Source organism: Dama dama, chromosome 3 (assembly GCF_033118175.1).
Source record: "Dama dama isolate Ldn47 chromosome 3, ASM3311817v1, whole genome shotgun sequence".
NCBI lineage: Eukaryota > Metazoa > Chordata > Mammalia > Artiodactyla > Cervidae > Dama > Dama dama.
Window position 1 is genome coordinate 47,250,378 of NC_083683.1, and position 26,418 is coordinate 47,276,795.

The 26,418-nt window shown below is 55.0% G+C and overlaps 2 protein-coding genes across 5 annotated transcripts; one reads left to right on the forward strand and one right to left on the reverse strand.

Annotated features, from left to right (window-relative positions):
- The first annotated feature begins 934 nt into the window (after positions 1-934).
- ADCY6 (adenylate cyclase 6) lies at positions 935-20,801 on the forward strand. 4 transcript variants are annotated; one of them, XM_061128972.1, is made up of 23 exons: positions 935-997; positions 5,508-6,366; positions 8,893-9,030; positions 9,841-9,990; positions 10,380-10,501; positions 10,597-10,708; positions 10,874-11,001; positions 11,517-11,675; positions 11,750-11,891; positions 12,006-12,134; positions 12,406-12,431; positions 12,658-12,805; positions 13,000-13,097; positions 13,270-13,357; positions 13,509-13,625; positions 13,892-14,050; positions 14,325-14,503; positions 15,466-15,501; positions 15,583-15,712; positions 16,026-16,289; positions 17,048-17,252; positions 18,050-18,174; positions 18,400-20,801. In XM_061128972.1, the coding sequence occupies exons 2-23, from the start codon at positions 5,509-5,511 to the stop codon at positions 18,523-18,525; spliced, it is 3,639 nt and encodes a 1,212-aa protein (XP_060984955.1). In that variant the 5' UTR covers positions 935-997; position 5,508; the 3' UTR covers positions 18,526-20,801. The 4 variants fall into 4 exon arrangements, with proteins under 4 accessions (XP_060984955.1, XP_060984945.1, XP_060984964.1 ...); XM_061128962.1 differs by lacking the exon at positions 935-997 and adding an exon at positions 1,302-2,107; XM_061128981.1 differs by lacking the exons at positions 935-997; positions 8,893-9,030 and adding an exon at positions 1,304-2,107 and having other exon boundaries at positions 18,400-20,800.
- Positions 20,802-20,957: 156 nt separating this feature from the next.
- On the reverse strand, positions 20,958-25,038 carry SPMIP11 (sperm microtubule inner protein 11). The gene is made up of 4 exons (XM_061123911.1): positions 24,936-25,038; positions 23,895-24,017; positions 21,823-21,967; positions 20,958-21,398 (listed from the first exon to the last, which is right to left on the reverse strand). The coding sequence occupies exons 1-4, from the start codon at positions 25,036-25,038 to the stop codon at positions 21,350-21,352; spliced, it is 420 nt and encodes a 139-aa protein (XP_060979894.1). The 3' UTR covers positions 20,958-21,349.
- Between the last annotated feature and the right edge of the window lie 1,380 nt (positions 25,039-26,418).

Below are 26,418 nucleotides of genomic sequence, written 5' to 3' on the forward strand. Positions count from 1 at the left end.
GGTGTGTGTGTGTGTGTGTGTGTCTACATATGGGCAGGTCCTGGAGAGCGGCTTCCCAGGGAGAGTGGGGCCACGTGGTGAGTGCCCCTTCCCTCAGTCCCCCTGGGGCTCTGGGTGCAGGAGATTCACGTGGGGCCAATGCTCCGGAGGGAGGAAGAAGAGGAAAAAAGTGATGTGTGGGGAAGCAGGCCGCACACACCTGGCGCCTTGTGGAATGAAATCTTTATTAATTATTAAACCGAGTTCCCTCGGGAGCGAGCAGAGCCGTGGCAGGCGGGGCGGGAATGGCGGGGTGGAGGCTGGGGTAGGGAGGAGGGGTGAGGAGTGGGTGCTGGGCACCCGTTCAGTCCCAGGGTACCCCGACAGGAAGGCAGCTGACCCTCTGGGCGCGGGGCGAGGGCGGGAGGGGGGTCGGGTAATCGCTGCCAGAGAGTGGGTTTCCCCTGCGGGTGGGGGGACCCCGGGAGTGAGGGTGGGAAGAGAATGCTAGAGGAGGCAGCCCGGGGGTGGAGGGAAGTGGGGAGAAGGCCGACCGGCCGGCTCCTCCCCGGGGTCTTGATCCCAGAACAGTAGCCGCCTGTTTTCCCAAGACTGGGGGAGGGAGCGGCCGGAGGAGAGGAGGGGGCGTGCGGAGGGAGGGTTTCCATTCTTCTTCGGTCTCGCTCGCCCCTACCCCGTTCCTCCGAAGGGAGTCGGGCCGCTCGGCCGGGCGTCCGGGGTGGTGGTGGGGGGGAGGGGGTGCCCAGACAAAAGGAGCTTGTGCCTTTAAGGCGGGGAGTCCGGGAGCCGGCGGGGAGGGGACTTCTGGATCCGGGGTAGAGGGCGGCTGCGCTGGACAACAAGGGAGGGGGCGCGGGCTCGGCGGACTGCGGACGGCGGGCGGCACGGCCGGGACGCACGGGCGCCGAGCGGGACCGCGGGACTGCCGGCCGGCCGGCCGGAGCCCGCGGGGACGGCGGGGCGGGGGCCCCGGGGAGGCGCCGACCCCGGCCAGCAGGTGAGACCGCGCGGAGGAGCGTCGCGGGAGGCGGCGGCGCCCGGCTCTCGGGTCTCGGCGCGGCGGTGGGCGGACTCCCGCGCGGCCCCCCGAGAGTTCTGTGGTCGCGCAGGAGCGGGGAGCACCGGGCCGTCGGGACTGGCGGAGGGGAAGTCCGGGAGGGGATGGATGGGGGACGGTGGACTCAGGTCCCGGGCTGCAGGCTCCCACCCTCACCCCTTGCCGGACGCTTCTCTTTCTCCACACGGAGCGAGTTCCCGGCCGGCGGGGAAGATGGGGAGAGGCATGTACGGGGGGGAGGGGCTGCCCTGAGGTTTTTGCAGCCGGGCTGTGGGTGAGTCTCCGAGTTTGGGGTAGAGTGTGGTTGTGCCTGGGGAAGAAGGGAGGGAGGGGTGCCCTCTGCCTGCAGTCACCCCCCTCACCCCAGACCTTGGGAACAGAAAGGGTTGGTGTGCTGGCCGGCTGTTAGGGCAGAATTTATTCAGAACAGCTCTGGGGCCCGACTGAAAAGCTCGAATCAGGAGTCAGGCGGTGGACTCTCTTCCCCCAGCCTCCCCTGATCCGAGTGCCTTGTGACTGGAGGACCCTGATGGGGGTTTTCTGGCTGTGGCGGAGGACGAAGCTCAGTGCCATCTTCAGGGAGACCAGGGGCTGGGGGAGGGAGGGGAAGGGTCGCCGGACCTCCTGATACAGGCCCTGGCAGGGCTCATTCACATCTGGATAGGCCTGGAATTGAGGCCCACGTCCCAGCCTCTTGGGTGGTGTTGGCACTGAAGTGCCCGGCCTGGGCAGCGCCTTCTGCCATGAACTTTCTGAAGTCCTTTTAAAGTCCCCCCTGGAGCCTCCTTTTGCTGAGGAGGGCAGGGGCAGAGGGGTCATGGGGACAGGAGCTGGCCAGGAAGAGGGTGTAGAGCGAAGGGTGTAGGGAGAAACAGCAAGTACAGCCATCCTTGGGGCTGGGGCCTGGCCTGCTTCATGCTCCAAGTCCCAGACCCACCAGAGGATCCAGATTTGGGGTCAGGGGCCCTGGGCCTGGGTCTGCCAGGCTGCATGGACACAGCTCCCAGATCGAGCCGGAGGTGCCTGGATCTGCATTGGAGCAGAATATCGGTGAGAGAGCAAAGAGGCTAGGAGCCTGGGGAGGAGGGGTCCGGGGCACAGGCTCAGGAGCCTGTATCTGGGGAGGAGCGGGTGGTCTGTGGTTCACAGTGTTGGGTTCCTGGACATGTAGGGGTGGGGGCCCATATAGGGAAGTTTTGTGGCTTTGAACAGTACTCTGCCCTGTTCCCTGCCGTACCAGCCTGGCGTGGGGTGCCAGGAGTGAGTTCTCCCAAGTTGGGCAGTGCCTGGAGTGGAGCCCAGGGTGGGATGGTTGCAGTTGGTTGGACAATTACAGATCTCTGAAGCTATCCGCTTGTGGGGTCAGAGCGTTCTTGGGAGGGTCATGCATTCTGCTGGACAATGTCTGTGCCTTCCTCTGTGAGTACAAGCCACATGCTAGGATGTGCTTCCAGGGGGCTGGGAACATGGCCAGAAACAGGTCCTTTGGGAACAGAGGTCTGGCCGTGGTGGGGAGGGTGGTGGTAAGGACAGGTCAGGGGACGGGTGAGGGTGAAGAGGCTTAAGTAAAATATCACGGGGAGTGGGCAACCTGCTTGCTCTGGGCTGTGTCTCATGCAGCTCTGGAGACTGACAGTTGAGGACATAGTGACACGTGACTGGCTGGCATGCGTGGGGTTTTGCTCATGACTTTTCCTCTCTTTCCATCTCTTGGACATTGACAGGCTTTTAGATTCAAAGTGGTGGAAGGCGGGGAGAAGAGCTCATGTTTATTAAGTGTGTACTACATGCGTGGCAGGGGCTGTTCTATTCTTTCCTTGCAACTCTTCTTATTCCCATTTTACAGATGAAGAAAGTGACATAGGGAGGTGATGTAACTTTGTCCGAGGCCGTGAAGCTAGCAAATAATCACAGTAAGGTCTGAAGCCTAGTCTCATCCCCAAGACCCCGTTTCCAGGGAACTGTTTTGGAGAGCCAGGCTTTCTTCGGTGACCTTTTCCAAACACCAGCCTGACCAGAAGTCTTGGGTTTTTGATTTGTTTCTCCAGATGGTGCAGTTAGTGATGTTAAGGGGTCGAAGGACACCAAGGGAACGTGGCGGAGTGTGCTTGGGAATGGGGGTTTCCCGTGTTCAGAGAGGTTCCCAGGCTGCCTTCTGCTCTGTGGGTCCCTGGGTGTCAGTTGAAACACTGCTTCCGTGGCCACCTGGGCAAGTGCTGGGTACTCTTCTCATGAGTACAAATGTCAGTGCTGCTAGCTCTGCAGGTTTGTGTGGGGAGCCCCTCAGGGTGCCCCGTGGGCATGGAAGAATGGAGCCCTGGAGGGGACACAGGCGTCCATGGTGGCAGGGCTCTCACCCTCACCTTCTCCTGAGCTGCGCTCAGCTGGAGACACGTCCAGGGTGTTGTCAGGGAGTCCTCCCGCCCCAGGTCAAGACAGTTTCCTCCTGGAGACGTGAGATCTGGGGCTGACTTGATTCCTCATGATCCCTTGAGCTTGGGCCGGCCGTGTAAGACTCCAGTGGACCTCAGTTTCATTCTGTTTTGTTTGGCTCTCAAATCTGTCCCGTGCACTGGGTGGCCACAGGACCAGCCTTACAGGGTTTTGGTGATGATCAGATAATCCTTCAAAGCAGAGGGAAAGTGAATGGAAGTGTTATCTATCCATCCATCCCCCAACCCACCTGTCCACTCAGTGAACATTCATTTAGACCCTTCTAGGTGTTGCAGATGTGGCAGTGAGCAGAACCAGCCCAAATCCTTGCCCTCGCGAAGTTGGCATTCCAGTTAGGAGAGGCAGACAATGAACAAATAAGAAAAATATATAAAATGGCAGTTGGCGATAAGAGTGGTGGAGAAAAATAAAGCATAAAGCTCGGAAGAGAGATAGGGAGCACCAGGAAAGGGGGTTGCTATTTTAATAGAGTGGTTAGGGAAAGCTGACTGATAAGGGGGTGTTTGAGCTGTGACCTGGAGGAGCCCTTGTCAAGCACCAAGGTCCCAGGCTGGCTTGTGCATGGTGTGTTGGGGAACAGCAAAGAGGCTAAGTGAACCAGAGTACAGTAAGAGAGATGGAGAATCATAGGATTATCGCTGTTAGTTATTATTTCACGTTAGCTTCTCTTGAACTAGTCCCTTGAGCTTGCTTTTTTGCTATCTTTTCAACATATAAATTGGTTGAGTACCTACTATGAGCGAGGCTCAATGCTCGGGGTACTTGGGGGTGGGGATAAAGTGCTGAACAAACTAGGTATCATCCTTCCTTTCATAACATTTATAGTCTGGGGGCAGAGTCACACAATTAACAAGGGGTGTTGTGGTTGCTGTTCAGCCTCTAAGTCTTGCCTGACTCTCTGCGACCCCAAGGACTGCAGCACATCAGGCTTCCCTGTCCTTCATCATCTCCTGGAGTTTGCTTAAACTCATGTCCACTGAGTCAGTGATGCCATCCAACCATCTTGTTTTCTGTGGCCCCTTTCTCCTCCTGCCCTCAGTCTTTCCCAGCATCAGGGTCTCTTCCAAGAGGTGATATAGTTTCAGTTGTGACCAGTACTACGGAGGGAATGCATGGAGAGTGAATAAGGGACCAAACCTAGTCTGGGTGGGGGCCTGGGACACCTTCCTGAGGAAGTTACGTTTAAGCTGGAACCTGGGGGAGAGTTTGACTTTCACTTGGTAAAGTGTGCGGTGTGTGTGCGCGCGCGCACGCGTGCAAGATCCCCGCTTGTACAGAGGTCACCAGTTGGCAGCTCACAGGCTGAATTCATTCCATAGATGTGATTTATTTGGCTTGCAGTATTGAGAAATGTTGGTTACTTGCCAAAGTTTAATTTTTTTTTTTAATCTTTTGACCGCACCACATGGCATGTGGGATCTGGTTCCCTGACCAGGGATGACTCCTGGGCCCCCCACTTTGGGAGAGTGGAGTCTTAACCACTGAACCACCAGGGAAGTCCCTTGCCAACATGTAAAACCAGGGGATGTCGTGTTAAAGTCTACTCTTATTTTTAAAAGCTTCTGTTGAAAAATCAGAGCAGATTCCACTGGGACACCAGTCCCCCAGTGCGGGGTGGTGCTCGCCCCTGTCTGGGGTGAGCCCCCGCTCTCCTGAGCCAAGTGGCTTTTCTCACTGACAGGCACTCGAGTCTGTGACCACCAGATCAGTGCCTTGTAGGGAAGAGGTGGATGTTTAAGTGAACTGCTTTGGAGTCAGACCAGTCTGGGTTAGAATCTCGGCTCTTACACTTGTGTGGCTGCTTGACCTTGGGCAGGTGACCCCACCCTTCCTCACCTGTTGACTAGGGCTACCCTGGTCTTCCTCAGAGTCATTTTAGGAGGAGGATGTGCCCGAAGCGCTCAGCGTGGCAGCAGGAAGTGCTCAGTGAGAGCTGCTGGTGGTGGCGGCCCGTGATGGGGGTATTGACACCGTCTCATTCCTTTCCTCCCCGCAGGATGTCTTGGTTTAGCGGCCTCTTGGTCCCCAAAGTGGATGAACGGAAAACAGCCTGGGGGGAACGAAATGGGCAGCAGCGGCCGCGCCGCGGGACCCGCACCAGTGGCTTCTGCACACCCCGCTACATGAGCTGCCTCCAGGGTGCGCAGCCACCCAGCCCAACCCCCGCCACTGCCCCTCGGTGCCCCTGGCAGGATGAGGCCTTCATCCGGAGGGGGGGCCCAGGCAAGGGCCCGGAGCTGGGGCTGCGGGCAGTGGCCCTGGGCTTTGAGGACCCTGAGGGGGCCGTGGCCGTCGGGGCAGCTGAGGCGGCCCCCAGCGTGGTCAGCAGGAGCAGGCGAGCCTGCTGGCACCAGCTGGTGCAGGTGTTCAGGTCGAAGCAGTTCCGCTCGGCCAAACTGGAGCGCCTGTACCAGCGGTACTTCTTCCAGATGAACCAGAGCAGCCTGACGCTGCTCATGGCGGTGCTTGTGCTGCTCACGGCCGTGTTGCTGGCCTTCCACGCGGCGCCCGCCCACCCTCAGCCCGCCTATGTGGCCCTGCTGGCCTGCGCTGCCACCCTCTTCGTGGCACTCATGGTGGTGTGCAACCGCCACAGCTTCCGCCAGGACGCCATGTGGGTGGTGAGCTATGTGGTGCTGGGCATCCTGGCGGCCGTGCAGGTCGGGGGCGCCCTGGCAGCCGACCCGCACAGCCCGTCTGCAGGCCTCTGGTGCCCTGTGTTCTTTGTCTACATCACCTACACACTCCTCCCCATCCGCATGCGGGCCGCTGTCTTCAGCGGCCTGGGCCTCTCCACCCTGCACTTGATCTTGGCCTGGCAGCTCAACCGTGGTGATGCCTTCCTCTGGAAGCAGGTGGGTGGTCGGGGAGGTAGGCCTTGGGGCATCAGGCCAGGAATGAGAAGGGGTCTGGTGATGAGGGGGGCGGGTGAGTCCTGGATGGACACTGGGTGAGGGATGTCTGGATGGATCTGGAAGGGGGGCAGGGGTTGGGAGGCCCGGTTTCAGGGGTCAGTCTCCATCTGCGATCTGGGGCAGAAGGCCCTGAGGAGGGGAAGGAAGGCTGCAGACCCTGTGCTCTGTTCCCGTGGGCCACTGTCCGCAGCTCTTTAGCCTGAGGCGCTTGAAACAGTATAATCTGTAGAGACACAGTGTAGGGCTGGAGGAGGGCAGGTGATGTTTAGCCCCTGGGTGGGGGCAAGGCTGAGAGGGGCAGGGGAGGCCATATCCTACCCTGACCCCTGACCCCAACCTGAGACTCCAGGCTTGGTGCCTTCCTTCTAGGTAGCTCTCGGTGGTGATGTGGGGGGATCAAGTAGGTTTTCGATGGAGTTGGCAAGGGAGGAGTCACCTGTCTCCTGGACTGAGGCCAGCTGCCAGAGGACAGGGGAGCTGATGGGTGGTCTCTTCTCTCCTGGGCTGGGAGTAGTTTGGGGTGGGACTGTGGACAAGAGGGGCATTAGACTCCGACCTCATCTCGCCTTCTTCCCATTGAGCACCAGGGCTCTGGAAACTGCCTTGAGGCTCTCTGCCCCTGTGGGCTTCTGCTTCTGGGTTCTGAGTGGTATGTGAGGTGAGGCTCTCGTAAGAGCTTGGCTGCGGGCAGACCTGGTTGTCCAAGGGGCTGAAATCCTCTCTGTGAGCGCGCAGACAGCACATCTTGCCTCTCCTGGTCTTAGGTTCCCATTCTGTAAAGAGGAGATACAGATGGTGTCTGCCTCGTGATGCTGTTGTCTGGGCCCTGCCCTCTGCCAGCGCAGAGTAGAGCCCCACAGGGTGGTGTTCTCACCTGCAGCGAGGTGTGGGGAGGCTGGAGGGGATGGGACCCAGCGAAGGGGCTTCTGGGACGTCCGTTGCAGAGAGACGTGAGCCAGTGGAGTTGGCTGTCTCATGTCGTCCCCTGACCAGGCACAGGGGCTTTTGCCAGCTGAGCCTTTGGGGCTGCTGCAGATACAGCTCCCCAACCCTCCTTGTGATCCCTCCGTTGGCCCCTGCTGTAGATGGTGCTGTCCTCTTTCTTGCTCTACCTTGCCCAGAGCTTGTGGCCTGTAGCCCACCCAGCCCCACCCACAAAGAGGAAGTTGCCTGGGGCTCCCAGGGTGAGAAGCTGGGTGCTCTGGCATGATGCCCTTCCCTGCCTCGCCTGTGGAACAGAATGTACCTTTTTAAGAGTAACCTTATAGCCAGTTTGTTTGTGGAGCACATACCCGCAGGGCGCTGTCAAATCTCTTAAAGGGCCAGGGTCCTTCTGCCATTGCTAGCCCCCCATCTCTCTCCAGGGGAGCTGTCACACTGGGCATTGGAGTTGGACTGCCCTCTTGGGGAAGGAGGAGCCTCCCATCCCCCATCCTTTCTGGGGTAGATGGGTGTCTCTTCCCTGCTCTCTGCTGGCCTGGTGCCCAGAGCCAAGCCCAGGGCCTGACTAGGGAGGCACAGGTCCTTGGAGGCCAGGACTGTGCCAGTCTCCCGCCTCTCCAGGGTGCCCAAGCAGTGGGGCTCAGTGAGCCCCCTGGGGCGAGGGGAGAAAGCTGCCAGTCCTTGGGGCCAGGGCAGCCCATACCCCTTCTCTGAACTGAGGATTCCCTGCACCCAGTTGGCTCTCAGGTTTCTGGGTGGGGCTCTGGCCTCCTTTCTATGGTCCTTGGACAGCCCCTTCCCAGATCCAGACCTTTCATCGTCCTCTGACCCACTCACCCAGACACGCTGAGCCGTTTCACCCGGTGACCCAGTCCAGCCTGGCATGTCCCACACTGCCCTGGCAGCCATTTTTTCTCACAGTCGGATCGGGGTCTGTGTACAGATCTATTTCAGTCTCTTGTCCCCCTTCCCCTTCCCTCCACCATGACTCACATTTTCCTCTTGGGCTCCTGGGGCCAGGAAGGGAAGTTGCCTGGTTTGCCCCCCCTTTTCTTCTCCCCCACTGGGGGCTATTCTTAGAAACCCCCGAGGGAGATAGTGTGCCCCCCTTCTTCACCCCTGCTGCTGGGAAGGGGGGGTCTTGTGAGCTGCACAGAGAAGGGAAGCTGGGAGACCAATCCTAGAGGGCGGGAGCTGGGAATGGCCGGGGGTTAGCCGGCCCACCCTCCGTCTTACCCAAGGAACAAGAAGCCGAGGTCCCAGAGACTGAGTGACAGGCCCAATTTTGCAGGACGAGTCCTGGTTCCGGGCAGAGCCCAGAACTCCTGGCTTCCAGTTGGTGCTCTTGCCCTCCCTTCTCCCAAAACCAGAGCCCTGCCCCAGCCAACTCTGGGGTGGAGCCACAAGTGCCAGGTTAACCCCTGAAGTTCCAGAATCACCGAGGCCAGCTTCCCTTAGACTCGCTCTCCAGTCACTGTTGCTGCTGCTGACTGAGGATGGAATACCCTTGGGTTGGGGTCCTAGGGTGTAGGGACCTGGCTGGACCAAGTGTTGGGGGTGGCCAGGCGTGGTGGCACCCCATCCCACTTCAGAAGCGTTCTTCGTGTCAGTGGAATCGATGACTCCCAAGCCTGGGTTCTGAGGTGGGCCTCAAGAGCATTGGTGAGTGGAGTGAGTTGGAGTCCTGGGAATGTGGGCTGTAGTACACGGTGGGGTTAGGACACAGCCTGGAGTCTGACTGTCCTGTACTTGAGTCCCACACCAGCTGCTACCAGCGGTGAGATCCTGGGCAGTTTATATAACTTCTGTGCACCTGAGTCCCTCACCTTTAAAATGAGATCATGCTCTCCATCTCATAGAGTTGTAAGAAATGCATTCGTTAATGTATAGAGCACATCTATAGAATCCAAGCACGTTGTAAATAGCCAACAAATTAGCTCCAGTAATGATAATAGTAGTCATTATTATCATATTAATTTATGTCAGGGTAGGGAGGAACCTTGGAGATCTCACTGTCCCTCTCCAGGTTCCAGACAAGCAGACAGGCCCAGAGAGATGAGGTGACTTGTCCTGGGCACGCACAGGGAGATTGGGCGCTCAGGTCTCCTGGGTGTCGTCCTGTGAGGAGAACCACGTGCTGGAGCAGCAGCATGTGTCTTTTGTTTGGGGCGTTTGTGTGGCAGGGAGTCAGAGTGTGCTGGGGCAGGCCCTGTGACCTACCTGGCCCTGGCTGGTGCGTCCACTCCCAGGAGCTGTGAGAAGATCACATTTCTCACCACGGGTGAGCCAGGCAGGGAGCTGGACCCCTATGGGGAATGGGGAGCTGGACTGCAGGGGTGGGGCTGGGCTTGGGGAAGACAGGGCACAGGCTCCTGGCTTCCTCCCCAAAGCAGTCCGTCTGCCGAGAGCCTAGCTAGTTGCAGCTGTGTGTGTTGGGGGTGGTCACCATTTGCCTCTGCCACCCCTCTGCAGCTCGGTGCCAACATGTTGCTGTTCCTCTGCACCAATGTCATTGGCATCTGCACTCACTATCCGGCTGAGGTGTCTCAGCGCCAGGCCTTTCAAGAGACCCGCGGTTACATCCAGGCCCGGCTGCACCTGCAGCATGAGAACCGGCAGCAGGTGGGGCTGCTCTTCCAGATCACGGCCTTCCCCTGCCCCACCTGCCAATAGCTTGCAGGTTGGATCTGCCACCTTGTGCACTGGATGGAGTAGTGAATGGTTCCCCCTGACTGCGTCACAGAGGCTCTCTGACTTTGGACTTGGTGGCCTGTCAGAGGAGGGGAGGGAATAGATGGAATGCACCTGAGGGGTTGAATGGGGTGTAGTCAGAGAAGACTGGGGTGTGTGTCTGCTGAGGGCTCTATCGGAGGAGGGTCAGGCTACGGTCCAGGAGGGAAGCTCAGGTCTCCAGAGAGGTCAGGGAGGGTTCCAGGGATGTGGAGGGACCAGGAGGGATTAAAGCGTGAGGCCAGGAAGATAGCGGTGCCCTGTTGAAACCACTGGTCTAGGAGCGGCTGCTGCTGTCTGTGTTGCCCCAGCATGTTGCCATGGAGATGAAAGAAGACATCAACACAAAGAAAGAAGACATGATGTTTCATAAGATCTACATCCAGAAGCACGACAATGTCAGGTAGAGTTGGGGTGGGGAGGATACTGGGAGAGGTGGGGAGGTCTGTGAGTCTCTGAGGGCCACACCGTCCTTCCATCTTCTGCCATCTTCCACAGCATCCTGTTTGCGGACATTGAAGGCTTCACCAGTCTGGCGTCCCAGTGCACGGCGCAGGAGCTGGTCATGACCCTGAATGAGCTCTTTGCCCGGTTTGACAAGCTGGCTGCGGTGAGGGTGCTGGGGCTAGGGGGCAGGGCCGACCGGGTGAGGGCACACCTCTTTGGCAGCAGCTCGGGGGTGAGAGCCCGTGGAGTCTGCAGTGAGAGCAGTGGGCTAGGTGGGCCGCGTGGTACGAGAGTAAAGGTGACTCTCCCCCAACTCTTTCTGCTTCAGGAAAATCACTGCCTGAGGATCAAGATCTTAGGGGACTGTTACTACTGCGTGTCAGGGCTGCCAGAGGCCCGGGCAGACCATGCCCACTGCTGCGTGGAGATGGGGGTGGACATGATCGAGGCTATCTCGTGAGCACCTCCCAGGCTTCCAGGGACTGAGGGGGCCCCGCCTGCCCCTCCCCTTCGATGTGTCCTTAGGCCCTTTCCTCAGTCTTGGCTGTCTCTCTGTCTTGGAGATCCATGCCTGGGGAGGGGAAAGGCTTCAGCCCACGTGAAGATCCATGTGCACCGTAGACTCCAGTGCCTGGGATGGGGCAGGGGGAGTCAGGGTGAGGGGGGATTTACGCTGGAGAGAATGCCAGTTGTCGGCCTGCTGGGAGGGTGGTGATCCCTCATCTCCTCCCCCAGTCCCATAGGATGCAGCTGGACCCCTGCTGGCGAACAGGGTTCCCACACATGTGTCCCTGAGCCCTCTGCAGCCTCCTACCTGTGTCTCGCCGAGGGTGTGTCCCGCCGAGGGTGTGCCGTGTGCCCTGTGGCTGGGTCTGTCCTTGCCCACTTGGCTCCGAGGCGAGCTCAAGGCCTGGGCTTGGGCTGAGGGTGGGGAGGACTACCAAGAGCTGAGCCAGGCCACCTCCTCCCAGGCTGGTGCGCGAGGTGACAGGAGTGAACGTGAACATGCGCGTGGGCATCCATAGCGGGCGTGTGCACTGCGGCGTCCTTGGCTTGCGGAAGTGGCAGTTTGATGTGTGGTCCAATGACGTGACTCTGGCCAACCACATGGAGGCTGGGGGCCGGGCCGGGTAAGTGCGGGTCCAGGGGGTCAGGGGTGGGAGCCATTGGGTAAGCCGGGGTCTTACCTGCCCGTCCCACGCAGCCGCATCCACATCACCCGGGCCACGCTGCAGTACCTGAATGGGGACTATGAGGTGGAGCCGGGCCGCGGCGGGGAGCGCAACGCCTACCTCAAGGAGCAGCACATTGAGACCTTCCTCATCCTGGGAGCCAGCCAGAAACGGGTCAGGGTCGGGTTGGGGAAGGCAAGGCGGCTGGGGAGAGGGGCAGATGGAGGGAGCAAGCAGAGGCCTTCTCTGGGCGCCTCTTCCCAGCCTGTACATGTGCTGTCCACACAGAAAGAGGAGAAGGCCATGCTGGCCAAGCTACAGCGGGCACGCGCCAACTCCATGGAGGGGCTGATGCCACGCTGGGTACCTGACCGTGCCTTCTCCCGGACCAAGGACTCCAAGGCTTTCCGCCAGATGGTGAGGGTCCCACCGCACCTGGACCCGGGCCTTGGTTTCTTGTTTCCCTCAACACTCAGTATCCCCCTGCCCTCTTCTGCCTCCCTTGTTGAGGCTATTGTCTCTAGTTTCTGGAATTAGGAATGGGAGGGCTGATTTCATCCCAGGGGTCCCAGGCTCCCCAGAGTCTATGGGGAAAGCCCTCAGCACAGTGTTGGGGGCGGGGAAGGGATTGTAGAGGTGAAGGTGGCCTGCCCATCACCTCACTCACACACTCTGTCCCTTTCTCCAGGGCATCGATGATTCCAGCAAAGACAAGTAAGTCAGGCTGTTGAGGAGGGCGGGTGGGTGCCACTTGCACCCTGGGGTGAGGTGGTGGGGAGCTGAGATCCCCCTCTTCCCTGGACTTCAGATGTGTCATGTGGGAGCAGGTGCCACCCACCCCGCTCACACTCCTCTGAGTGCTGCCCGTGCCCCTCCCCTCTCATCACCTGTCACGTGGCCGTGGTCAGGCACCTCGTGAAGCCATGTCCTCTGCCCTCAGCCGGGGTGCTCAGGATGCCCTGAACCCTGAGGATGAGGTGGACGAGTTCCTGGGCCGGGCCATTGACGCCCGCAGCATCGATCAGCTGCGCAAGGACCACGTGCGCCGGTTCCTGCTCACCTTCCAGAGAGAGGATCTTGAAAAGAAGGTTTGGGGGATGCAAGGGCAGGAGGAGGAGGTCCCGGCAGGGCGGTCTGAGCACAAGTGAGGGAACAGGAGAGGTTTCTGGGGAGTGGGGGGTGACCACGGGGCACTGTGGGCATGCATCTCAGCTGGGCCGACTGGCAATACCCCGCCTTCCGAGGGCAGTGGCAGCGCCCAGCTCAGTCTCCTGTCCCTCAGTACTCACGCAAGGTGGACCCCCGCTTTGGAGCCTACGTGGCCTGTGCCCTGCTGGTCTTCTGTTTCATCTGCTTCATCCAGCTCCTTGTCTTCCCACGGTGAGCTCTGCCCCTCCTTGCTGGGCTTCTCTTCCCTCCCCTACTTCCTGGACCCTTCTTAAACACTCTCACAAGCACACAGTCCTGGGGCCTGCCCCCTGCCTGCCCAGGGCATGGGAAAGGACCCCCAGATCTGCCAGAGTAACATCTTCCCTGGCCCTCTCCCACCCAGCTCAGCGCTGATGCTTGGGATCCACGCCGGTATCTTCGTGCTGTTACTGGTCACCGTGCTGACCTGTGCTGTGTACTCCTGTGGCTCTGTATGTGGGGGACCTTCCAGGGCTGGTCGGGAAGGCCAGGCTGGGAGTGGGGAGGGAGGAGAAGGCCAGGCCTCTGCCACTGGGCCTGGCCCTGGGTGGCCTTACCTGTTGGGTGACGTGGCCTCTGTCTCCGTCTCCTGCCTCCTGACAGCTGTTCCCTGAGGCCCTGCGACGTGTGTCTCGCAGTATCGTCCGCTCGAGGGCACATAGCACCGCAGTTGGCATCTTTTCTGTCCTGCTTGTGTTCACCTCCGCCGTTGCCAGCATGGTAAAGGTCCAGGGAGAATTCTCCTGCTCCTTCTCTGTGCCAAGCACTTTCTGGGTGCTACGGCTACAAAGAGGAACGAGACACATTTCCTCCCCAAAGCAGGAGCGAGGTTAACCCCTGTCCTCCCGGCTTGCTCCCTTTGCCTTTTGTTATTCCTCAGTGAGAACTGGGGCCTCTGGCATATAAGGCACTTGGGCATGGCCCTGGTAACCCTTCCCCTCCCTCAGTTACCCTAATATATACCTCCCCTCCTCCTGTTTTTGCAGTTCACGTGTAACCACACCCCCATACGGACTTGCGCTGCCCAGATGCTGAATTTAACCCCTGCTGACATTACCGCCTGCCACCTGCAGCAGCTCAATTACTCTCTGGGCCTGGATGCTCCCCTGTGTGAGGGCACCGCACCCACCTGCAGCTTCCCCGAGGTGTCCAGGCAGTGGTCAGGCGGGGTGGGGGGGGCGGGGTTCCTGATCAGTACCAGTTCTTGACCTTTCTGTGCCAGGCTTGGTGGTGGGCACTGGGGACCCAGGATCTCACCAGAGTCTTCAGCTCCAGGAGCAGCCCTGGCATGGTGTGGTGTAGGGGTGTGTGGAGAGTGAAGGAGGCTTGGGTTTGAGGTTGTAGAAGGGGACTTAGGTCAGGCGGCGGCATGCCTTGTCCTCTGCCCTCACCCAGACTTCCTCTGCCTTCGCTCCGCAGTACTTCATTGGGAACGTGTTGCTGAGTCTCTTGGCCAGCTCTGTCTTCCTGCACATCAGTAGTATCGGGAAGTTGGCCATGATCTTTGTCCTGGGGCTCGTCTATCTGGTGCTGCTTCTGCTGGGTCCCCCGGCCACCATCTTTGACAACTATGACCTCCTGCTGGGCGTCCATGGCTTGTGAGTTTATCCTCAACCCCTTTAATCCCCCAGGAGCCTCTTGACCCTGCTGGGTCACTGAGAGCCCTTTGTGCCCTGGCATGCTACCACTCACCCCTCACATGGGGGGAAAGGAGGTGCACATGACCCCCAGCAGTCACCTCAAGGAAACCCCAGAGCTGGGAAGTCCCTTTGTCTTTAGGCTAGACATTGAAAATAAAAACTCCCTTTTGCATCTGCATGTTGCTTTCATATCCACTCTTAACTACTTGGAGGTCACATAGCTGCTTGGGGTAGAGCCCCGGCTAGGAAAGGAACCAAAACCCGGGCTCCTGCCTCAGGGCTCTGCCTGGGACATCACTGGCTTTTCCTCTGTAAAAGCCCACACCTTATGTGGCAGAAACATACGATGTGGTAGAAAAAGCCTCTGCAGCCTGCTGAGTTTGAGTCCCTACTCTGCCACTTATTAGCTGTGTGATCTTAGATCGGTAAGTTAACTTCTCCGAGCCTCAGTTTCCTCATCTGTAAAATGGCAGTGCCATCCCTATCACAGGGTAGTTGTAAAGATTATAGTGACTAACGTTTATCGAAGACCTGCTGATGCCAAGCACTGTGCTAAGTCTTTTTTTTTTTTTTTTAATTAAAAGCATTTTTTAAGAATTTAGACTGTGCTGGGTCTTTATTGTGCTACTTGGGCTTCCTGTAGCTGTGGATGTGCTAAGCCTTTTGCTCACATTGTTTAGATCTGATCACTCTTGTATTGATGAGGAAACTGAGGCTTACAGAGTTAAACTTGTTCCAGGTCACATAGTTCGTGGGTAGAGGAGCCAGGAGTGGAATCTCTGCTCTTAATACAAGCAAATGCCTTGGCTTGGTCCCTGATCTGTAGTGCTCAGTAAATGCAGTTTCTATCTCCTCTTCCATGCTCTGAGCTGGCAACCCAGGAAGAACCAATGACTTTGTCTCTTGTATCTTCCTGCCAGGGCTTCTTCCAACGAGACCTCTGATGGGCTGGACTGGTGAGTGAGGCTCCAGGGCAGCAAAGGGCTGGGCTGCCAGACGCCTCTTTCAGCCACTGAGCCCGCCTCTGCTTCCCTCAGCCCAGCGGCCGGGAGGGTGGCACTCAAATACATGACCCCTGTGATTCTACTGGTGTTCGCACTGGCGCTGTACCTGCATGCCCAGCAGGTGGAGTCCACTGCCCGCCTGGACTTCCTCTGGAAGCTGCAGGTGACAGGGCAGGCCTCTGGGGTGGGTGGGTGGTTCCTGGGGGCGGAGCCTTGGCCGCCTCAGGCATTTCTTAGGCTGGTCAAGGTTCAGCCTGCCCTGAGCCCACCCTGGCTCCATGCTTTCCCTGTGCCCACCCCCATCCCCCACCTCATCTTGTCCCTGCCTGCTCGGCCCGTTTGCCTGTTCTCTGGCCTCATCTCTCCCTGGTTTTCTTCTCCCACGCGGTTCCCTCGGATACCCTTCTCTAGGTGTTGGCCGCTGTACCCACGCCTTGTAGATGTTGGGCAGTGGGTGATGGGTGTGGTGTCCACAGGCAACAGGGGAGAAGGAGGAGATGGAAGAGCTCCAGGCCTACAACCGGCGGCTGCTACATAACATTCTGCCTAAGGACGTGGCCGCCCACTTCCTGGCCCGGGAGCGCCGGAACGATGAGCTCTACTATCAGTCCTGTGAGTGTGTGGCTGTCATGTTCGCCTCCATTGCCAACTTCTCTGAGTTCTATGTGGAGCTGGAGGCCAACAACGAGGGTGTCGAGTGCTTGCGACTGCTCAACGAGATCATTGCTGATTTTGATGAGGTACTTGTCCTCAGCTGGTGCTGGCAGAGGGTGGGGGATATGGGGACCACAGAAGTGGGGAGAACTTTGGATAAGAAGGCCCCAGTTGGAGGGGCCCATCTGATGAGACCCAGAGATGTGAAGGGCAGGAGTAAAGGTAGGCACAGTGAAGTTGGGGACAGATACGAATGTGTCACAGGCAGCAGGGTCAGCTCCAGTGGGGCAGGATCATTGTTACTGGGGAGCAGAGGAGGACGTGAATATCTGTGGAGGGGCCAGTAGAGTTAGCAAGTGGATATCATTGAAGAAGGAGCTGGTAATCTGTAGAGTATGGCCTCATGAGGCCAAGTAATCAAGATGATCCCCTGAATAGAGAAAATGGAAGTAAAATATGAGGAAGCGTCCTGAACATTCAGGTCAGGTCTGGAGAGAAGACACTTCCTCAGTCCGGGACTCTTTTCCCAAAGGTGAGGGTTGGAATCTTTGATTCCTGATAGCCCTCCTGTGGTCCTGGGTTCTGTAGTGACCTGTCGAAGTTGACCTGGAGTTGTATGCTCAAGTCCCTGCTTGGGTTTTGGCGGCTGCCTAGTAAGGGAGACGTTTTCCCTGTTCCTAGCCCAGCACCAAGAACAGTAGTTGGAAGTGGGGCTCACTTACTGGAGTGAAGTATTGAGACAGGAAAGTGGGGCAGGGGGCCAGAGCATAGCCAGGAAGGAGCCTTGGGGCAGGGCTGGGTCTGGCCTTTCTGCCTTGACAGCCAGGTCCCCTGTACTGTCCAGATCATCAGTGAGGAGCGCTTCCGGCAGCTGGAGAAGATCAAGACAATTGGTAGCACCTACATGGCTGCCTCTGGGCTGAACGCCAGCACCTATGACCAGGTGGGCCGCTCCCACATCACTGCCCTCGCTGACTATGCCATGCGGCTCATGGAGCAGATGAAGCACATCAATGAGCACTCCTTCAATAATTTCCAGATGAAGATTGGTAAGAGGGCCTGGATCATGGCACATTTTTCCCAGGGCTGTTTCTGGAGTGAAGCTGAGGCAGCAGGCTGGGGATGGCGTCTCAGACTCCCCATCAGGAGTCCTGTGGGGATTTCCTTTTCTCCCACTTCCTATATCATCTGATGTTAAGAATAGATACCATTTATTAAGGGCCTCCTATGTGCTAAGCATTGTCTCAGACTTTTTTTTTTTAACACATCAGTCCTCACATTATTATCCCCTTTTACAGAAAAAGAGTTGGATTTTCAGAGTGGGTAAACAACTCAGCTAAGGTCATACAACTAGTTATGGCTGAACTGGGATTCAAGACCAGGTTTATGTAGATAATACCAGTACCTACGTCCCTATCTGTGGCTGGTCTAATAAGAGCCACTTCCTCCCAGATGAGCCGGTGGATGGGAGTGGTTAATAGCGTGGGTTTTGGAGTCAGAATGTCTGGTTTGAATTCTGGCTCTTCCACTTATGGGCAAGTCACCTAACTTCTGTAAGCTTCAGGTATCTTTTTTATAAAATGGGGCTGATTTGAGAGGCTGAGATAGTGTAAAATACTTACAGAGCGGTTAGCACAGCATGAGCCTTTGGTGGATTAGCTGCTGTTCTGGCATAGCCCTTCTGACTCAGGGGAGCTCCTTGGCATTCTTTACAACCAGGAGACTTGTCCCGTTTCCAGTTTCTTCTCTGGGTCCTTCTAAAGGTGCTGGGAGGTGGTGCCTCCTTGGGCTGACTGGGAAACATTCACTGCTCTCAATTTCTTACTTTTATCCCTGCCCACCCCAGGACTGAACATGGGCCCAGTTGTGGCAGGCGTCATTGGGGCTCGGAAACCACAGTATGACATCTGGGGGAACACAGTGAATGTCTCGAGTCGAATGGACAGCACCGGGGTCCCCGACCGAATCCAGGTGAGGGGGTTGTAAGCGGAAGCTGGGAGGGGTCTGGGTGTGGGGAGCTTCCACAGGGCCCCCTCTGCAGTCAGCCAGGACAGGGGTAGGGCGGCGATATTCTGTGTTTGGTGGAGGGGGTTATGGGGGGAGATAGTAGCATGACCAGAGAACCCCTGGGCCCCTGCAAATGCAGCAGGAAGGATCCTGGCCTAAGCAGGTTCCCCTCCCACCCCACCCCCCCAGGTGACCACGGACCTGTACCAGGTTCTAGCGGCCAAGGGCTACCAGCTGGAGTGTCGAGGGGTGGTCAAGGTGAAGGGCAAGGGGGAGATGACCACCTACTTCCTCAATGGGGGCCCCAGCAGTTAGCAGGGCCCAGCTACAGATCAACTGAAAGGACCAAGGTGGGCATTTGGGTGGATTCTGTGCTCGCTGGGGGAAGCTGTGGCAGGGGGCGCTGAGCCTCCAGACCCTGCTGATCACAAAGGGAACACCCCAGCTGGCTGTGTTCAACCACGTCCTCAGGCTGGTGAACGAGGGGATACCAAGAGGATTATGCAAGTGACTTTTTAAAACTAGGGTAGGGCTGCTTTCCCTCCTTTCTTCCAGCTTTTGGGAGCAGGGGAGGGGGCAGCAGCAAAGGTCGGGGGACCCTTCCTGCCTGAGAGATTAAAATGGCAGCTTCTCACACCTCCTCTTTCCCTGTCTGTCTGGGCAGCAGGCTCAGGGCTGGGCCCTTCCTTTCCCTTTTTCCTGGGAATCTTTTGTACAAAGACTGGGGCAGGCTTGAAGAGTGCCTGTTCCACGCTTGCCTTTGCCGCGCCTGCATCCCCAGCATGGGTCCTGGGCCCTCCCCACCCTGCCGGCTCTCCCTCAGGGACACAGGGCCAAGGAGGGAGAGGCTCGGGAGACCCAGCTCTGTCCATATTTCAGGGGAACGTTTCCATTTGCCAAATCCTAGTCCCACAATCTGTCCCCAAAGGGGAACAAAGGGACTTCTGACAGTTCAGATTAGCCCCAGTTCCTGCACAGCTCCAGGGAGAGGGGCATCTGGTCTCACTGGTACTGTGAAAACACCCAGCCAGGGAGCAGGCACGTGCATGAGGATGTTAGAAGACTGGAAGGTGGACGTTCGCCTGCAGGTGCCAAAGAGAGCAGGCAGGCCAGGGATGGGGGTAGTGCCAGACTCCAAAGGTCAGATCAGGCCGCTCTGCCCCTATGCACTCTTGCTGTCTGCTGAAAGGGACAAGAGCATCTCTACCCCTTCTATTGCCAAATAGAAAAGGGCCAGGGCCTGGAGGAAGACAACCCTGATCCTAAACCTGTCCTCTCAGGCCTCTGGTGCTGGGGAGGGACTGTGTGTCTGTGTTAACTGTGTGTGCACGGTGGTCCGTGTGTGTGTGTGTGTGTGTCTGTTTTCCAGGTCTGTGTGTCCTTGCGCTCCTGCTCCTCGACTCTCCACCCTGGGTTGCCTCTTTCCTGTGGGCCTGTCTTCTGGGAATAAGGCGGGATGTCTGATTTCAAGGGATGGAGACAGATGCCCATTTTGCACAGGAGTGGGATGGGGTGTGGTAACAAGAGGAGGGTGACTGGGGAGAGGAGGTCTTTTGTGCCAAATCCCTAATTGCCGTGGGGGGACCACATGTGCAGCATGACTGTCTCTCTGCTAGGGCAGGGACCCAAGCGCCTGCTGGAGCCCCCATGATCCTTGCACTTGAACTCTCTGGGGTTTGGTGGGCAGAGGCTCAGGAGTCCCCTGGATTTCCCCAGGTGGTATCCTGGGACGTGGTAAGCCTTGGGGCTGGGGTAGCATGGGATCCCCCGAGGACCCAGATTCTGGTACTAGGGGCAAGGAGAGGGGAACCCGAACCTCAGCCGTCCCCATTCTGCAGCCTGAGCCCAGCGTGCTCCATGCTCCCCAGTCCCCATGAAGCCTGCGAGGGCTGGCAGGAGGGTTAGGAGGGCTGGGCCTTAGATTCCCTTCCTGTCCGCGCCTGCCTTTCACCTGCGTCCTTGCAGCCTTGCCTCTGGCCTGAATGAGTCGGTACCTTGGTTTCTCTGCACCTGTTGAAGCTGAGGCATTGGCCACAGTTTTGCTTGAAGATCGCTTTGTCTCAGAGGTGTTAGAGGCAGAGGGGAGAGGGTCCCAGAGTTGCTGACTCTGGGGACTGGAAGGGGCAGATGGTACTCTTGCCCTTCCTCATGCCCTTTCTGACTCTAGTTCCTTGCAGAGGTTGTTTCTGGCTTGTATTGACTGCTCTGGGGGATCTTCATGTATCAACCAAGTGGGCCATCAGTCACTTCTTTAGCCAAGGCAGGAGAAGAAAAAAGACTAGGTGGTCCAGATGAAGTCAGCTCCCCTTCCCTCAGACACAGCCCTGGACAGGAAGGTTCTGCATGGGGTCCTGGGGTGGGGATGAGGCTGTGAGGAGACCAGAGAGGAAGACCACTTCACTTACAGCGGAAGTGAGTGACTTGTGTCTGCTTCTTGCCAGTGGAAGGGGCCTCTCTGCACCCTGGCTCCCCGCACCGCAGTGCCAACCATGCATTTCCCCTGGGCTGATATTGCCCCCTTCCTTGCCAGTTGGTGGGGGAGTCAGTGGATGGGAGGCCCATGGACTTTGGTTTTATAATGTAACCAGCGTGGGGGCGGGGGGAGGGTGGCATACCATTGTATTTCAGTGAAATATTTAATATATTTAAATATCAATAAAAATCAAACTCTTTGTAAAATTCCCGGTTCTCTGCAGCTGTTCTGGGCCCTGGGTTGGGTCCGAAGTGGCAGAGCCTGGTGGAGGGGGCAGGCCCCTGCCGGGGGTTCTGTAGACCTCTTTCATCTGCCAAGATGAGGCTGCAGTGTCTGCAGAGAGCGTGACCTTTCTGAGGCCCGGCAGCATTCGTTACTCTGACTCCTTCCATGCATGACCTCAGGACCCCTTGTAGTGGTCTGTCCTGGCCCCTCCCAAACCAAGCACCAAGCTCTGACTCCTTCAGGAATCTCTCACAGTCCTGATCTCACAGGAATTGGGGAATAATTTCCCACTCCCTCATTTCCTGTGTACACAAGTTACTTCTAGATCAGTCTATTTATTGCACTTTCTCAGTCCCCTCCTCCCATTAATCAGCCATTGGAACCAGGATACCTCCCTCTTCACCGCTCCATCTGCGGTGTCCTTCTGCAAACACATCCTGCTCAATACAGACTGAAGTTTCTGTCATTGAGAATAGAGTGATCCATAAACCTGGAAAAGAGACAGTCTCAGATTCAGCCAGGTTAGGCTGGACTCGGGGTAGGGGTGGGGGGCTTAAACCTTGAATGGGCAGGGGTAGTGATGAAGAGGTGGAGCTGCTGCCAATGGGTGGTGCTTAGAGGGGTGGGAGGTGGCAGTGAAGGGAGCAGAAACATTCCAGGCCTCCCACAGGAATGCTGTAGATTCTTGAGTCTGTTCAGAAGTCAAGGCCATAAGGTGAAACACAAAGACACGGATAAATCTTTTAGCTCCTTTGAATAGCCACTACTAACAGTAGCCATTACTGCCTAGATTCTGGGGCCAGTTTTCCCTGGTAAGACCAAAACCTCCTATTCCATTTTCCAACTCTGAATAGAAATGAAAGCATCTCCAAGGATTTAAGTGATCTCCCCACCCTTACCCCTCCCAACCTAACCTGGTCATTGCACTTTTGATGAGGCAGTGGCGGGGGCTCCGGATCCATGGCATGGTCTCCTCTGGGCGCACTCCTGCACTGTTGGACCGCCAGAAGCTGAAGTTCTGAGCATCAGTCAGGGGGACCCTGAAGACCTGATTGGGGACTGAATGGTTGGGCAGGTTATCAGATTTCTTAGAGTTGGGTGCCCCCTTTTGTGCCTCAGGGCACCACAAGCCCAACCTAGCAACTAGGCTTGACCAGATGCTGAGAAGTCCTGGAAATGTAGTCACCACACCCAGCTCCACTTCTGGATTTCAGCGTCTTACACCCTTCATGGTCAGTGGAATCAGTCTTGGTTCTTCCTGTGTTTACCGGAAGTGCTAAGGTGGTGCAGAAACAAGTGGTCTGCCTACTTCGTTTCTTTTCTATTTGGCCATGCCACCTGGCTTGTGGGATCTTAGTTCCCCAACCAGGGATTGAACCCAGGTTCTCGGCAATAAGAGCACAGAGTCCTAACCACACAACCCACTCGGAAAATGTGCAAGATGGGTCTACTGGCTCTTCCTCCCCTCCCCCTTGGCTTATTTCAGGAAATTCTCTGAAATTTAGCAGTGATACTGCCTTATGTTTAGGTATTGCTAACATATAATTTATCAAGTGAAAGTGAAGTCGCTCAGTCATGTCTGACTCTTTTCGACCCCATGGATTGTAGCCTACCAGGCTCCTCCATTCATGGGATTTTCCAGGCAAGAATACCGGAGTGGATTGCCATTTCCTTCTCCAGGAGATCTTCCCAACCCAGGGTTGAACCCGGGTCTCCCACATTGTAGGCTTTACCATCTGAGCCACCAGGGAAGTCCTATAATTTATCAACTACCTGTTAAATTCTACATGTTGTATTAGATATTTAAAAAATTTTAATATCAGACTTACCTAGATTTTCTTTTTTTGAATTTTCACTCTTAATTTATTGTATAAATCTAATTATACCAATGTATAAAATTTGTATATGTTTTAAAACTTAGGATTATAGCCTAATATTCTGGCTATCTAGTCTTTATAATTATTATTAAAAAAAAAAATCCCTACTATATTATTGGGGCCTTCCAGGTGGCTCAGAGGCAAAGAATCTGACTGCCAGTGCAGGAGACTCGGGTTTGATCCCTGGGTCAGGAAGCCCCCTCTGGAGAAGGAAGTGGCAATGCACTCCGGTATTCTTGCCTGGGAAATACTGTGGATAGAGGAGCCTGGGGGGCTACAGTCCATGGGATTGTAGAGAGTCCAATACGATTAAGCAAAAAAAAAAAAAAAAAAACTTCCACTTTTCACTGTTACAAGTAGGCTATTAACATATTGATAAGTTCTGTCACCACAGGATCCCAGAGTTGCCCTTTCATAGTCACATACTCCTCCCTCCACTCCTTGGTAATCACTAATGTGTTCTTCAGTTCTGTAATTTTGTCAGTTTAAGAATGTTGTATAAATGGCATCATACAGTACAGGATCTTTTGGGGATTGGCTTTCTTTACATAGCAGAATTCCCTGGAGATTCCTGCAAATATCTGCCTATATCAGTGGCTTGTCCTAGGAACTTTTTAAAATGTAAGTTTCTCTTTCACAAAAAACACTAGATTGTTATTCCAGTTTTCAGATGGTCCAGAGAGGTTAAGTGATCAAAGATTTTGCCCAAGGTCACACAGCTTGTTGAGTTGAAACTCAGTTCAAATTCCAAAGCTTTGATCCTCTTAACAATCCTGTAAGGTTGGTGGAGTCTGCATTTTCTGCCTTTTTTTTTTTTCCTAAATGAATGAAGAAACCAGTTAAAAAAGGATAAGTGACTTATCCACGGTGAGACACTTGAAAGAGAAAGTACTCACAGGTAGATCTTCTGCCGTCAATTCTGATTCAATTTTTATCTTATCTTGCTTACCTCACTATTGGAGCCTACTTTCTCCCTCTTTTCAGTCTCTTCTTGGCTCTTTTTGACCTTGCTGCCGGCTCTAAAACAGCACCCCCCACATCCCAGCCACTTTAGCAACTCAGACACACCTTTTCTGCCCCTAGAATGGTGACAAATCCATGATACTTACATGTCTTTAACGATACCTTCCGAACAGCTTCATGGTACTTCATGTGGCTATTTTGGTGCACGGAGTAATTCCCATCTTCTGAGATAATAGGGGGAAGCCTAGTGGGCACTGGATCCTTCTGGTCTGAAATGAGAGCAGACTTGTTCTGAGTACCTAGCAAATGGGGTTATTCGACTTTCTCAGTCTCTGGTCTCCATGCTAACCTGGCACAGGGCAGGGATCCCTCCAAGCCTCTCACAAGCCAAGTGTTGCAGGGTAAGAAGGGGTTCATGGGACACAATAGTATCAGGAAGAGCATTTGGGGCAGCAGGTGTCAAGTGTGTTAGAAGCATTAGAGAGGTCTCAGCTTGCTCTTGGTTTAGAGCTGGACTGGTGCTGGGTCAAGTGGAGAGGGACAGGGCCAAGAGCTGGAAAGGCAGTATAGAGTGGGATAGTGTAGTCTTAGCCTTCTTACAGGGGTTTAGGAATCTTCTCAGATGCAAAATCTGTATCTTCTTATAGTGACTGAAAAGATGAGATTTTCCTTACCCAGTGCTGTGGTCTGAATGTTTGAATTCCCTCCACTCCCCCGCCCCCCAAATTCGTATGTTGAAAACCCAATGCCCAAGGTAATAGCATTTGGAGGTGGGGCTCTTGGGGTGTGATTCATGAGACGGAGCCCCCATGAATGGAATAAGTGCCCTTATAAAAAGAGGCCTGAGAGAGCTTCCTGGCCCCTTCTGCCACGTGAGGGAACAACAGGAAGTCTGCAACCTGGAAGAGAGCCCTCACCTGGCTTCCTAATCCTGGACTGCCAGCCTCCAGAACTGTGAGAAATAAATCTCTTTTGTTTATAAGCCACCCAGTCTACGGTATTTTGTTATAGCAGCCTGCATGGACTAAGATACCCAGCCTCTCTTGTAGCAAGGCCAAGGGCCAAGAGGTTTGGCTAGGCCAATCAACATGTCTTCTTCAGATTTTGAATCAAAGATTGGGGTTGCGAAGAAGCTGGGACCATGTGAAGCCTTTTTCTGTTGATGGAGGTTGGGGCGGTGAAGCTGCCTCTTGTCTCCAGCAGCATTATCTGGGGCCCAGTGTCCTCGGGGCTGGCATTGCCCACAGCACTGAATGCACTGGTGTCTCTGCACAGCCAGGTCTGTGGCATGATTGTGAACCTTATTTCTGGTTACTGTCTGCCAAACTTGGTTCTCTGTCCCTTCTACAGTTTTTATGTCCCTCCTAATATTTTTTAAACAACTACTTCAAGGACTTGCCTGGTGGTCTAGTGGTTAAGAATTTGCCTTGCAATGCAGGGGGTTTGGGTTTGACCCCTGGTCAGGGAACTAAGTCCCACACACTGCAGAGCAGCTGAGCCTGTGCACCACAACTAGAGGGTCTGTGGGCCCCAGTGAAAGATCTCACGTGTAGCAGCTAAGACCTGACACACCTGAGTAATTATTTTTTTTTAAATAAAAAATTACTTCATTGTGTAACACACAAAAAAAGTGGTACATATATAATTTATACAACTTAATGAGTTTGGAAATAAGTATACACCTGTGAAACCATCATCAAAATCTATGCCACAAACATATCCATCTCCTCCAAAAACTTCCTCTCACCTTCTTTATTATTATTTTGTAACAAGAACATCTAACATAAACTCTAGTCTCTTTGCAGAGTTTTAAGTATATAGTATAGTATTAACTATACTATGCTGTACAGTAGATCTTTAGGATTTATTCATCTTGCATAACTGAAACTTTGTACCCTTTGATTACTGCCCTCCTGTTTTTTCCTCTCCTGAGCCTCTGGCAAACACTGTTGTATTCTTTGCTTCTTTTGAGTTTAATTATTTTAGATTCCTCATATAAGTGGTATCATGTAATATGTGTCCTCTCTCTGACTTATTTCACTTGGCATATCTTCCAGGTTCATCCATGTTGTTGCAAATGCCAGGATTTCCCTAGTTTTTTTTTTTTAAGGTCAAGTAATATTCCATTGTATGCATTTACCACATTTAAAAAATCCATCCAAGCCCTGATGGACATTTCTGTTACTTCCATGTCTTGGCTAGTGTGCATAATGCTGCAACAAATATGAGAGTGCAGATAACCCTTTGAGATCATGATTTCAATTTCTTTGGGGATATATATACCAGAAGTGAGATTGCTGGATCAAATGGTAGTTCTATTTTAATTTCTTGAGAAATTGCCCTACTGTTTTCTACAGTGGCTGTACCCATTTGCTTACCCACCACAATGCACGTGGGTTCCCTTGTCTTCTCACCAATGCTGTTAACTTTTGTGGATTTTTTAAAAAATTATACCCACTTTAAGAGGTGTGAGGTGATATATCATTGTGGTTTTAATTTGCATTTCCCTGATGATTAGATGTTAAGCATCTTTTAATATACCTGTTGGCCATTTGTGTGTCTTCTTTGGAGAAGTCTATTCAGATCCTCTGCCCATTTAATTGGATTTTCTTTCTTTTTTGCTGTTGAGTTATAGGAATTCATTATATGTTTTGGGTATTAACCCTTTAT